At 45.3% G+C, this 13,876-nt stretch overlaps 1 protein-coding gene across 7 annotated transcripts in view; it reads right to left on the bottom strand.

Moving 5' to 3' along the window:
• LOC124041149 (mitogen-activated protein kinase kinase kinase kinase 3-like) overlaps positions 1-13,876 on the bottom strand; it is a 91,067-nt gene that overhangs the window by 52,949 nt on the left and 24,242 nt on the right. For all 7 annotated transcript variants that reach the window (XM_046358376.1, XM_046358378.1, XM_046358380.1 and 4 more), the window contains exon 2: positions 2,100-2,157. In XM_046358376.1, coding sequence (XP_046214332.1) covers positions 2,100-2,157 — 58 coding nt within the window. The remainder of the gene's footprint in view (positions 1-2,099; positions 2,158-13,876) is intronic.

Raw genomic sequence — 13,876 nt, 5'->3', positions numbered from 1 at the left:
CTAATGGAGTTCTAGGCCTACTCAGGTTGGTTATAGGCAGACTATCACATTCTACCTAATGGAGTTCTAGGCCTACTCAGGTTGGTTATAGGCAGACTATCACATTCTACCTAATGGAGTTCTAGGCCTACTCAGGTTGGTTATAGGCAGACTATCACATTCTACCTAATGGAGTTCTAGGCCTACTCAGGTTGGTTATAGGCAGACTATCACATTCTACCTAATGGAGTTCTAGGCCTACTCAGGTTGGTTATAGGCAGACTATCACATTCTACCTATACTATAGTAGACCATATAGCCCATCTATCCTATTTAAAAAGGACTGAAGACAGAAACTTGAAATTTGTTTAATTTCAACAAATGTATCAGTAAAAACCTAAATGTTGTAACATATAGAAATCAAAACAGTGCACACCAAAACTTTTCTAAATGTTCAAATGAAAAGGACGTGGACAGTCAGGTGCGTCGCAAATTCAGCTGAAAAACAGCTTCTATCTCAAGGCCATCAGACTGTTAAACAGCCACCACTAACATTGAGTGGCTGCTGGCAACACACTGACTCAACTCCAGCCATTTTAATAATGGGAATCGATGGAAATTGATGTAAAATATATCACTAGCCACTTTAAACAATGCTACTTAATATAATGTTTACATACCCTACATTATTCATCTCATATGTATATGTATATACTGTACTCTATATCATCTACTGTATCTTTATGTAATACATGTATCACTAGCCACTTTAAACTATGGCACTTTGTTTACATACCCTACATTACTCATCTCATATGTATATACTGTACTCGATCGATACCATCTACTGCATCTTGCCTATGCCGTTCTGTACCATCACTCATTCATACATCTTTATGTACATATTCTTTATCCCTTTACACTTGTGTGTATAAGGTAGTAGTTTTGGAATTGTTAGGTTAGATTACTCGTTGGTTATTACTGCATTGTCGGAACTAGAAGCACAAGCATTTCACTACACTCACATTAACATCTGTATGAACCGAGATGGCATAGCAGTTCAGACGTCTTTTGTCCTCGTCTTGTCGTGTCCTGTATATATATATATATATATATATTTACAACTTTTTTCACATACATTTTATTTTTATTTACCATCAACTCATCTTCAAAACACTCTCCTGCAACCCGCCTCACCAATTTATATTTATAAATAAGTATTATTTACCTCAAATCTGCAATCCTCCAAGAAGCTAGCCAGAAGCTAGCCAGAAACTCCAAGAAGCTAGCCAGAAACTAGCCAGAAGCTAGCCAGGAGCTAGCCAGAAGCTAGCCCAGAAGCTAATCCAGAAGCTAATCAGAAGCTATTAAAAATAAAATAAATTAAATCTGCTAACCATGTTTATGTGACAAATAAATTTGATTTGATTTGGAAATTAAAAAAAAAATTCAGAACCGCTGGAGATCAACATAATAAACTAAAGCACTGATCACTGGGAAAGAGAACAGAATGACTGCTATGGCTTGATCCATACATTAAATAGGTCGCCTAGCCTACAGAAGAGATGAGTATACCATCCTGGCATTTAAACCACTCCATTTCCAAAATGTCACATACTATTAAACATTCTATTTTTGCATACTGCGTCCTGCGTGACTGCGTTGATTTCGGTACCACATTCCCATATCTAATTGATCTGCTGTTGTGAAAGCCGAAATTAGTATGACATCCGGCCATTTAAAGTATACTTGATTTTCGAAATGTCACATACTATTGAACTTAATTTTTTTTCACATTCTCAGTCGGCCTACTATTTAGGATGCAATTATGGGTATTCGGACCCGGCCTTGTCTTTCTAAGGGATAATTCGATTCAGCTGTTGGGGACAGAGGACGATTAACAAAATAAACATTTGATTATGTCTGCAACAGAAGGCAAGAGACTGCTTAGTGTAAAATGTGTTTGTAAAAGACTGGAGAAAACTTGGGAAATGGTGGATGAGAGGGATAAGAGAGGAGAGAAAGGAGGAGGGAAAAAGGGACAAAGGGGAGGAAAGGAGGAGGAGGAGGGAGAGGGAAACAGTGATGACACATGGTAGAGAGATAAAAAAAGAGTTTACCAGGTTCCAGCTTAATAACTTTAATGGCAGCCAGTTCCCCAGTGTTGACATTACGGGCCTGGAGGAGAGAAAGAGAGAGAGAGCATTTATTAGCCAGCTGTCTGTAGGAGGGAACATACTGGAGTTTAGAGAGGACTGGCCTCTGTCAGACTGTGTTTAAACCTGAGAGAGTGTAGGCTAGAACAGTTAGTTGGCTGTTACTGTAGGATAACATTGCTTAACTGCTAACTCACGGGTGGCGCAGTGGTTAAAGGCACTGTACTGCAGCGCCAACTGTGCCACCAGAGACCCTGGGTTCGCGCCCAGGCTCTGTCGTAACCGGCCGCGACCGGGAGGTCCGTGGAGCGACGCACTTGGCCTAGTGTTGTCCGGGTTAGGGAGGGCTTGGCCGGTAGGGATATCCTTGTCTCATCGCGCACCAGCAACTCCTGTGGCGGGCCGGGCGCAGTGCATGCTAACCAAGTGCACGTGTTTCCTCCGACACATTGGTGCGGCTGGCTTCTGGGTTGAATGCGCGCTGTGTTAAGAAGCAGTGCGGTTGGGTTGTGTTTCGTAGCACGCATGACTTTCAACCTTCGTCTCTCCCGAGCCTGTACGGGAGTTGTAGCGATGAGACAAGTTGGTAGCTACTAAAAACAATTGGATACCAAGAAATTGAATTAAAAATAAATAAAATGTGCTAACTGGCCTTACAGTCTAATAATAATAATAGTACTGAACCTATGGATGGAAAATTTGCAAAGAGATTCATAAACAAATACTAATACTGGATATTACTCAAGATGGCTAATTCACCTTTGAAAAGCAAATAAGATCATAAAAACAATACACACCATCATAATGATGCACAATGTAACGGTTCGGTACATACTGTAATTCTTGGGGTCATGGTTCACTTTTCAGTACAGCGGGGAAATTAAATTCCAGTCACAATGCATTCACAATGTTCCTGTCTGTTGTGACAGGACTGGTATTGGGCCTCAAGGTTCCACTCTGATGCTGCGTTTGTAACCATGTGGGAGGTGGGAATTTACCAGTTGTAAAATCAGAATTCGTTGAGAAACGGGGATTGGCTAATGGCCAACAAGCGGTGTCAACCATAAATTAAAAGTACAGCAATCATGCTTGTAAACAAATTTGAGTTCAAAAACCACATTAATAGATTGATTTTTATAAAGAATGTTTTGTGGTTGCATTTAACTACAGTAAATGCTGTTCTAGAGGCCATTTACCATTTATTTAGCAGGTGAAGTCAGAGGTCACCATGTTGGAGAAGTGGGTGCTCAGGATGATAGGTGAATTTCACACTAGTAATTTCCCACTAGTAACTACCATTTAAGAGGATTTTTCATATGTGGTAAATTCCCACATGGTTATGAACAAATCATGACACTGCCTCCTTCAGCCCAGATGCGCACTTGTCACTCTCAAAGGGGCCATGTCTATACCACCATACGTACATCTCCCACTCCAGGGTAATGTGATGGGATGTCACTAAGCACAAAACAGGATGCATTGACCAATTCATTTAAAACCTGGGCTTTGGTTTGCTTATATAGAGCAAATATAGTGACCGGTTTGCTTATATAGAGCTGGCACTACTGGTTTGCTTATATAGAGCAAATATAGTGACCGGTTTGCTTATATAGAGCTGGCACTACTGGTTTGCTTATATAGAGCTGGCACTACTGGTTTGCTTATATAGAGCTGGCACTACCGGTTTGCTTATATAGAGCTGGCACTACCGGTTTGCTGAAATGGGTGCAAGAGGGAAGTTCGTAATGTCTGCAGCTATAAACTAAAGTATACAATATAAAAACACAGCCTACCTATCACTCTTCTAATTTCTTTGGCTCGGTTATAAAATCAGCAGCCAAGTGCTGCTTGAATACAGAGGGAAGCAATGTTGTGTTGTTTGTCTGTGTTTCAGTCCTGCTCTGCCATAAATGGTGCAACATACTGGAGTCGTTGGCAGCTGCATAGGCTTGAGCTTGGTGACGTACTGTTAACGTTTTATCCACAACTTTGTCCATCGCCGTTGTAATCCACTGGGAAGCCAGAATGTTCCCAAACTAAATCAAATTAAATGTTATTGGTCACATACACATGGTTAGCAGATGTTAATACGAGTGTAGCTTGTGCCTCCAGTTCTGAAAGTGCAGTAATATCTAACAAGTAATCTAACAATTCCACAACAACTACCTAATACACACAAATCCAAGTAAAGGAATGGAATAAGATTATGTACATATAAATATATGGATGAGCGATAACCGAGCGGCATAGGCAAGATGCAATATATGGTATAGAGTACAGTATATACATATGAGAAGAGTAGTGTAAGATATGTAAACATTATTAAAGTGGCATAATCTTTATGGTATTATTATATTTTATCCCCCAATTACGTGGTATCCAATTGATAGTTAAAGTCTTGTCTCATCGCTGCAACTCCGTACGGACTCGGGAGAGGCGAAGGTCGAGAGCCGTGCGTCCTCCGAAACACAACCAAGCCGCACTGCTTCTTGACACAATGCCCACTTAACCTGGAAGCCAGCCACACCAATGTGTCGGAGGAAACACCGTACATCTGGCGACCGTGTCAGCATGCACTGCGCCCGGCCCGCCACAGGAGTCACTGGTGCGTGATGGGACCACAACATGCCTGCCGGCCAAAGCCTCCCCTAGCCCGGACAACGCTGGGCCAATTGTGTGCCGCCCCATGGGTCTCCTGGTCGCAGGCAGCACTCGACAGAGTCAGGACTCGAACCCAGAATCTCTAGCAGCACAGCTAGCACTGCGAAGCAGTGCCTTAGACCCCTGTACCACTCGGGAGGCTAAAGTGGCATTATTAAAGTGACTAGTGATCCATTTATTAAAGTGGCCAATGATTTAGAGTCTGTATGTAGACAGCAGCCTCTCTATGTTAGTGATGGCTGTTTAACAGTCTGATGGCCTTGACATAGAAGCTGTTTTCCAGTCTCTCAGTCCAAGCTTTGATGCACCTGTACTGACCTCACCTTCTGGATGATAGCGGGGTGAACAGGCAGTGGCTCGGGTGGTTGTTGTCCTTGATGATATTTTTGGCAGTCCTGCAATATCGGGTGCTGTCGGTGTCCTGGAGGGCAGGTAGTTTGCCCCCAGTGATGAGTTGTGCAGACTGCACCACCCTCTGGAGAGTCTTGTGGTTGTGGGCAGAGCAGTTGCCGTACCAGGCGGTGATACAGCCCGACAGGATGTTCTCATCTGTAAAAGTTTGTGAGGGTTTTAGGTGACAAACCAAATTTATTCAGCCTCCTGTTTTATTTATTCAGCCTCCTGTTTTATTTATTCAGCCTCCGCTGTTGCATCTTCCTCACCAGACTGTCTGTGTGGGTGGACCATTCCAGGTTATCCATGAAGTGTACGCAGAGGAACTTTCCACCTTCTCCACTGCTGTCCCGTCGATGTGGATAGGGGGGTGCACCCTCTGTTGTTTCCTGAAGTCCATGATCATCTCCTATGTTTTGTTGACATTGAGTGAGACCTGACACCACACTCCAAGTGCCCTCACCTCCTCCCTGTAGGCTGTGTCTAGAGATTTAAACAATGATTGAGGATCATCCAATTCTGGTTAATCGACGACACCATTCGCAATCGTAAGGATCTAGTTCCTGGTTGTGCCTCACAAAAAGACAGCTTGAAATGCGGCAATTATTACAAAGTGCGCAAAGGCTCTAGTTGTTTTAACAGACTAGTCAGAATTTTTTTTTCCCAGCACAGATTTACCTAAGAGGCACAGGCCTACAATGCAACGTAGACATAGCCTATAGGCCTAGTGTGAAACACACACACACGCAAAATATACATCTTCTCACTGGAAACTGCTTATATTTTTAGCAAACATGGGCAAATATTTGTATGAACATAACAAAATACAATTGTGACATGTGACTAACAGAAATGGAATAATGTGTCCCTGAACAAAGGGGGGTCAAAATCAAAAGTCAGTATCTGTTGTGGCCACCAGCTGCATTAAGTACTGCAGTGCATCTCCTCCTCATGGACTGCACCAGATTTGCCAGTTCTTGCTGTGAGATGTTACCCCACTCTTCCACCGAGGCACCTGCAAGTTTCTGAGTGGGGAATGGCCCTAGCCCTCACCCTCTGATCCAAGAGGTCCCAGAGGTGCTCAATGGTATTGAGATCCGGGCTCTTCGCTGGCCATGGCAGAACACTAACATTCCTGTCTTGCATGAATTCCTGCACAGAACGAGCAGTATGGCTGGTGGCATTGTCATGCTGGAGGGTCATGTCAGGATGAGCCTGCAGGTAGGGTACCACATGAGGGAGGAGGATGTCTTCCCTGTAACGCACAGCGTTGAGATTGCCTGCAATGACAACAAACTCAGTCCGATGATGCTGTGACACACTGACCCAGACCATGACGGACCCTCCACCTCCAAATCGATCCCGCTCTAGAGTCCCGGCCTCGGTGTAACACTCATTCCTTCAACGATAAACGTAAATCCGACCATCACCCCTGGTGAGACAAAACCGCGACTCGTCAGTGAAGAGCACTTTTTGCCAGTCATGTCTGGTCCAGCGACAGTGGGTTTGTGCCCATAGGCAACGTTGTTGCCGGTGATGTCTGGTGAGGACCTGCCTTACAACAGACCTACAAGCCCTCAGTCCAGCCTCTCTCAGCCTATTGCGGACAGTCTGACCACTGATGGAGGGATTGTGCGTTCCTGGTGTAACTCTGCCAGTTGTTGTTGCCATCCTGTACCTGTCCCACAGGTGTGATGTTCGGGTGTACTTATCCTGTGCAGGTGTTGTTACATGTGGTCTGCCACTGCGAGGACAATCAGCTGTCCGTCCTGTCTCCCTGTAGCGCTGTCTTAGGCTTTCTCACAGTATGGACATTGTAATTTATTGACCTGGCCACATCAGTCCTCAATCCTCCTTGCAGCATGCCCAAGGCATGTTCATGCAGATGAGCAGAGACGACCCTGGGCATCTTTCTTTTGATGTTTTTCAGAGTCAACAGAAAGGCCTCTTTAGTGTCCTAAGTTTTCAGAACTGTGACCTTAATTGCCTACCGTCTGTTAGTGTCTTAATGACCGATCCGCAGGTTTATTAATTGTTTGGGAAACAGTGATTTACAGTCCTTTACAATGAAGATCTGTGAAGTTATTTGGATTTTTACAAATTATCTTTGAAAGACAGGATCCTGAAAAAGGGATGTTTCCTTTTTTTGCTGAGTTTAATATATTTTTTAATCTATTCATTAGGGTTCACAGCATGGACCGAACCGAGGTCTCCATACCGAAAGGTTGTGTAAGAATAAACATACTGTTACACCCCTAGTGGCAGTTAACACTTTGCATCTTGAAAGTCCAATATCTTGAAAACTTGACTGCTGACATGCAAAACATTTTACGGCTGTATCAGCAGTGGACTAATGAAAACGAAGTTCCCTTTAATCTGTGAGTAGTTAACAATTCAATGCTTATTGCATTCCAACCATCAGACCGTGAGAATGAAACATATGAAAAAGAAACCCTCAAGGCAATGGAAACGGACTGCTCATCCATATATTTATATATTCTTATTCCATCCCTTTACTTCCATGTGTGTATTACCCAAAATCCAGATAGCAGATGTTCTGAAAGAGCTGCAAAACCTGGACCCGTATAAATCAGCTGGGCTTGACAATCTGGACCCTCTATTTCTGAAACTATCCGCCGCCATTGTCGCAACCCCTATTACCAGCCTGTTCAACCTCTCTTTCATATCGTCTGAGATACCCAAGGACTGGAAAGCTGCCGCAGTCATCCCCCTCTTCAAAGGGGGGAGACACCCTGGACCCAAACTGTTACAGACCTATATCCATCCTGCCCTGCCTATCTAAGGTCTTCGAAAGCCAAGTCAACAAACAGGTCACTGACCATCTCGAATCCCACCGTACCTTACATTTACATTTTACATTTAAGTCATTTAGCAGACGCTCTTATCCAGAGCGACTTACAAATTGGTGCATTCACCTTATGACATCCAGTGGAACAGTCACTTTACAATAGTGCATCTAAATCTTAAAGGGGGGGGGGTGAGAGGGATTACTTATCCTATCCTAGGTATTCCTTAAAGAGGTGGGGTTTCAGGTGTCTCCGGAAGGTGGTGATTGACTCCGCTGTCCTGGCGTCGTGAGGGAGTTTGTTCCACCATTGGGGGGGCCAGAGCAGCGAACAGTTTTGACTGGGCTGAGCGGGAGCTGTACTTCCTCAGTGGTAGGGAGGCGAGCAGGCCAGAGGTGGATGAACGCAGTGCCCTTGTTTGGGTGTAGGGCCTGATCAGAGCCTGGAGGTACTGAGGTGCCGTTCCCCTCACAGCTCCGTAGGCAAGCACCATGGTCTTGTAGCGGATGCGAGCTTCAACTGGAAGCCAGTGGAGAGAACGGAGGAGCGGGGTGACGTGAGAGAACTTGGGAAGGTTGAACACCAGACGGGCTGCGGCGTTCTGGATGAGTTGAAGGGGTTTAATGGCACAGGCAGGGAGCCCAGCCAACAGCGAGTTGTAGTAATCCAGACGGGAGATGACAAGTGCCTGGATTAGGACCTGCGCCGCTTCCTGTGTGAGGCAGGGTCGTACTCTGCGGATGTTGTAGAGCATGAACCTACAGGAACGGGCCACCGCCTTCGCTATGCAATCTGGTTTCCGAGCCGGTCACGGGTGCACCTCAGCCACACTCAAGGTACTAAACGACATCATAACCGCCATCGATAAAAGACAGTTATGTGCAGCCGTCTTCATCGACCTTGCCAAGGCTTTCAACTCTGTCAATCACCATATTCTTATCGGCAGATTCAGTAGCCTCGGTTTTTCGGATGACTGCCTTGCCTGGTTCACCAATTACTTTGCAGACAGAGTTCAGTGTGTCAAATCGGAGGGAATGTTGTCCGGTCCTCTGGCAGTCTCTATGGGGGTGCCACAGGGTTCAATTCTCGGGCCGACTCTTTTCTCTGTATATATCAATGATGTTGCTCTTGCTGCGGGCGATTCCCTGATCCACCTCTACGCAGACGACACCACTGTATACACTTTCGGCCCGTCATTGGACACTGTGCTATCTAACCTCCAATCGAGCTTCAATGCCATACAACACTCCTTCCGTGGCCTCCAACTGCTCTTAAACGCTAGTAAAACCAAATGCATGCTTTTCAACCGATCGCTGCCTGCACCCGCATGCCCGACTAGCATCACCACACTGGATGGTTCCGACCTTGAATATGTGGACACCTATAAGTACCTAGGTGTCTGGCTAGACTGCAAACTCTCCTTCCAGACCCATATCAAACATCTCCAATCGAAAATCAAATCAAGAATCGGCTTTCTATTCCGCAACAAAGCCTCCTTCATTCACGCTGCCAAGCTTACCCTAGTAAAACTGACTATCCTACCGATCCTCGACTTCGGCGACGTCATCTACAAAATTGCTTCCAACACTCTACTCAGCAAACTGGAAGCAGTGTATCACAGTGCCATCCGTTTTGTCACTAAAGCACCTTATACTACCCACCACTGCGACTTGTATGCTCTAGTCGGCTGGCCCTCGCTACATATTCGTCGCCAGACCCACTGGCTTCAGGTCATCTACAAGGCCATGCTAGGCAAAGCTCCTCCTTATCTCAGCTCACTGGTCACGATGGCAACACCCATCCGTAGCACGCGCTCCAGCAGGTGTATCTCATTGATCATCCCTAAAGCCAACACCTCATTCGGCCGCCTTTCGTTCCAGTACTCCGCTGCCCGTGACTGGAACGAATTGCAAAAATCGCTGAAGTTGGAGACTTTTATCTCCCTCACCAACTTCAAACATCAGCTAGCTGAGCAGCTAACCGATCGCTGCAGCTGTACATAATCTATTGGTAAATAGCACACCCATTTTCACCTACCTCATCCCCACAGTTTTTATTTATTTACTTTTCTGCTCTTTTGCACACCAATATCTCTACCTGTACATGATCATCTGATCATTTATCACTCCAGTGTTAATCTGCAATATTGTAATTATTCGCTTACCTCCTCATGCCTTTTGCACACATTGTATATAAGACTCCCCTTTTTTCTCTGTGTTATTGACTTGTTAATTGTTTACTCCATGTGTAACTCTGTGTTGTCTGTTCACACTGCTATGCTTTATCTTGGCCAGGTCGCAGTTGCAAATGAGAACCTGCTCTCAACTAGCCTACCTGGTTAAATAAAGGTGAAATAAAAAAATAAAAATAAAAAGGTAGTTGTTGTAGAATTGTTAAATTACTTGTTAGATATTGCTGCACTGTCGGAAATAGAAGCACAAGCATTTGGCTATACTTGCATTAACATCTGCTAACCATGTGTATGTATGTGACCAATACAACGTGATTTGGACTGAAAACATTGGCATTCCTTGAGACTGAAATTCAAGGAACATTTTCTTACTCAGTACAATCTAACATGGAGACTGACTTGAACTCATCCATCTTCTTATGTCACAGGTCTAAGCCAGTTCACAACACAGTCCCTTTGACTAGGACGAACTCGTCAACACACCACATCAGGCTAAATGACTCACTTTCTGTGTCAAAGTCTTTTCAAACCCAACTCAGTCTGTCTAATCTGTCTACAAAAGTGAGTTGATTGAAATCTTGTGAGAGTTTGATGAGCAAAATTGATATCCTGGCTTAGGCCTAATGAATTTAAGACTGGACACAAAAAAAGTTAATTTAGAAACTGATTGGAGGACAGTCTTATCAACCCTGAACTATACGTTGAACATCTCCCTCATCGGTCTCCTGCTCTGACAATCCTTCATTTCAAATCCCATCCTCTCCATCTCTCTGATACCGATTGTACATTTCTGTGTCAGTCTCCAACATCAAGGTCACATTCTGGAAGGTACCACATACTGAACTATAACAGTCATGAATAGAGCTGACTCTTGTGATGTAGGCTACAAGTCAGAGAGCCATGTCTATTCTACATGATATATCTGAACATTAAAACATCATTGTGCCATACTGAACAAGCTCTGTCATCATCACTCAAGCTAGCTAAACTCAATCATTTTAACTTCCCCCACCAGTCTCCTCACTCTCCACTCTCCTTCCCTCACCAGTCTCCTCACTCTCCCCTCTCCTTCCCCCACCAGTCTCCTCACTCTCCCCTCTCCTTCCCCCACCAGTCTCCTCACTCTCCCCTCTCCTTCCCCCACCAGTCTCCTCACTCTCCTTCCCCCACCAGTCTCCTCACTCTCCTTCCCCCACCAGTCTCCTTACTCTCCTTCTCCCACCAGTCTCCTTACTCTCCTTCCCCCACCAGTCTCCCCTCTCCACCAGTCTCCCTCTCCACCAGTCTCCCCTCTCCACCAGTCTCCCCTCTCCACCAGTCTCCTCACTCTCCCCTCTCCTTCCCCCACCAGTCTCCTCACTCTCCCCTCTCCACCAGTCTCCCCTCTCCACCAATCTCCCCTCTCCACCAGTCTCCTCACTCCACCAGTCTCCTCACTCTCCCCTCTCCACCAGTCTCCTCACTCTCCCCTCTCCTTCCCCCACCAGTCTCCTCACTCTCCCCTCTCCTTCTTCCACCAGTCTCCTCACTCTCCCCTCTTCACCAGTCTCCTCACTCCACCAGGTCTCCTCACTCTCCCCTCTCTACCAGTCTCCTCACTCTCCCCCAGTCTCCTCACTCTCCCCTCTCCCCCAGTCTCCTCACTCTCCCCCAGTCTCCTCACTCTCCCCCAGTCTCCTCACTCTCCCCAGTCTCCTCACTCTCCCCCAGTCTCCTCACTCTCCCCCAGTCTCTCCTCCCCCAGTCTCTCCCCCAGTCTCCTCACTCTCCCCCAGTCTCCTCACTCTCCCCCAGTCTCCTCACTCTCCCCCAGTCTCCTCACTCTCCCCTTCCCTCTTGATCCTCTGATGTTGTACATATCCTCTCAGGATAGCTCCAGAAGGCCAGCACGTATCCATATCAAGTCTTATGAGACCTCACACAGGGACTGGAAGCTGATTCCACTGCAAGCGGACTCCTGTACATATTACTCCTCCTTAACAGTGTTCACTTCACTCTACTCATTACCGAGTGCGTGATTGGGCAAGCAGTAAACCCTATCAGCGTTCTGCTAACCTCGCATGGGAACACTGAGCAAGTCAATCGCAGGGTCAGAGGTCAGCCAGCACGATCACTGGGGGGCAGCATTTAAATATAATTTGCATCCTACATACATGGCAATCTCCCAGCAGCAGAGGAGAGAACAGCCCAAGCACCCAGGAATACTGATCAGTGGACTAATTACAGAAAAGTAAGTTGCAAAGCCAAAGCCTGAACTACATGATGATACATCGACGACATCAGTTTTAATGAACCAGCACGATCAAAACCCACCTTCTAGGCTATATTATAATTGTATGATACACTGCCAGTATGAATGAAAATAATGTGACAGACTTCTTTTTATTTTATGGCAGTACGATTTCAAAAACATTATAAATAAGCATAATGAGGATGCAGTGAAAAACTGTGCCCCACACACACACACACACACACACACACACACACACACACACACACACACACACACACACACACACACACACACACACACACACACACACACACACACACACACACACACACACACACACACACACACACACACACACACACACACACACTAGGTGGGGCTCACAGCTCGCTGGCTCAGATCTGGGCCAGACGAGAGATTAGAAATGGAACAACCAACCATGGGGACCGGACTCCTAGAAACCCCTATTTTCACTTACAAATAACACATATTTATGCTATTCATTATAGATCAACTACTTCCTGTTCTTAAATGACCACTATAACCATAAATAAAGTTCACATAACCTCGGCCTAATGGTCATTGTCAGACAAGGGAAAAGACACTGACTTGTGCAAGATCTGTTTCTAGAAATATGCACAGTATTAGTGGGCTACTGATGAGAAATAGTGGTGGAATAATATATTAAAAGCATGAATGTGGTCTCAGAATGCTGGGTCGAAAAACTGTGTTTAAAGGACGCATCACCTCCACAGAGCTCTGGCTTTCACAGGAAGCTGCACAAACTGCAGACACGAGTCAGTTCTCTCTGCTCATCCTTTCTTTCATTACAGAATCAACTCCTTAGTTGAGTGAGGCGTCACCATCACCCACGCCAGCACTGGTCATGTACTTTAAATCCTGGTACATAAAACCATTTATTTTACAGAGCGCTTACTTTGGAAGTGAAAAAGCACTGATTGACTTTGACTTTGCTGATTCATGCCTCCCCTCCCTCCCATTGGTACACCCACAGTTGCTGTCCAGCCAAGGAACTCAGAGCAAATTTCTCAATCTTTTTATTTTACTTAAAGAGATCAGAGTAGGCTACATCATATAATATCTACAGGAAATGAAAGTCTGACAGTTGTTGACAGGCTGTCCCTCTCAATATTACATTATCTGGGTCTCCATGATTTACAGTAAGAAGCTACATCTCAGTATTTAATATTCATGACTGAAACCCTAAAGCCTCTACCGCTGAGAGACACTTCTGGAAAAGACACCTGTACGCACGAGTCAGGGCTCAGGAGACTCAGTCAAGCACAGCCCTGAAGTAGCCAGTAACAGCAGTGATAAGAATGACAATCATGGTGTCTGTAAAAGACGTGATCTGATTGAACCTGAGAGACAGACTAAATGAGATATGATAGCTAGATGTAGTCTACAGACTAGAGCCAGATGGAACAACAAGTCT

Source organism: Oncorhynchus gorbuscha, linkage group LG08 (assembly GCF_021184085.1).
Source record: "Oncorhynchus gorbuscha isolate QuinsamMale2020 ecotype Even-year linkage group LG08, OgorEven_v1.0, whole genome shotgun sequence".
Taxonomy (NCBI): domain Eukaryota; kingdom Metazoa; phylum Chordata; class Actinopteri; order Salmoniformes; family Salmonidae; genus Oncorhynchus; species Oncorhynchus gorbuscha.
The sequence above is the reverse complement of the archived record's forward strand: the minus strand, read 5'-3'. Positions and strand labels throughout refer to the sequence as shown.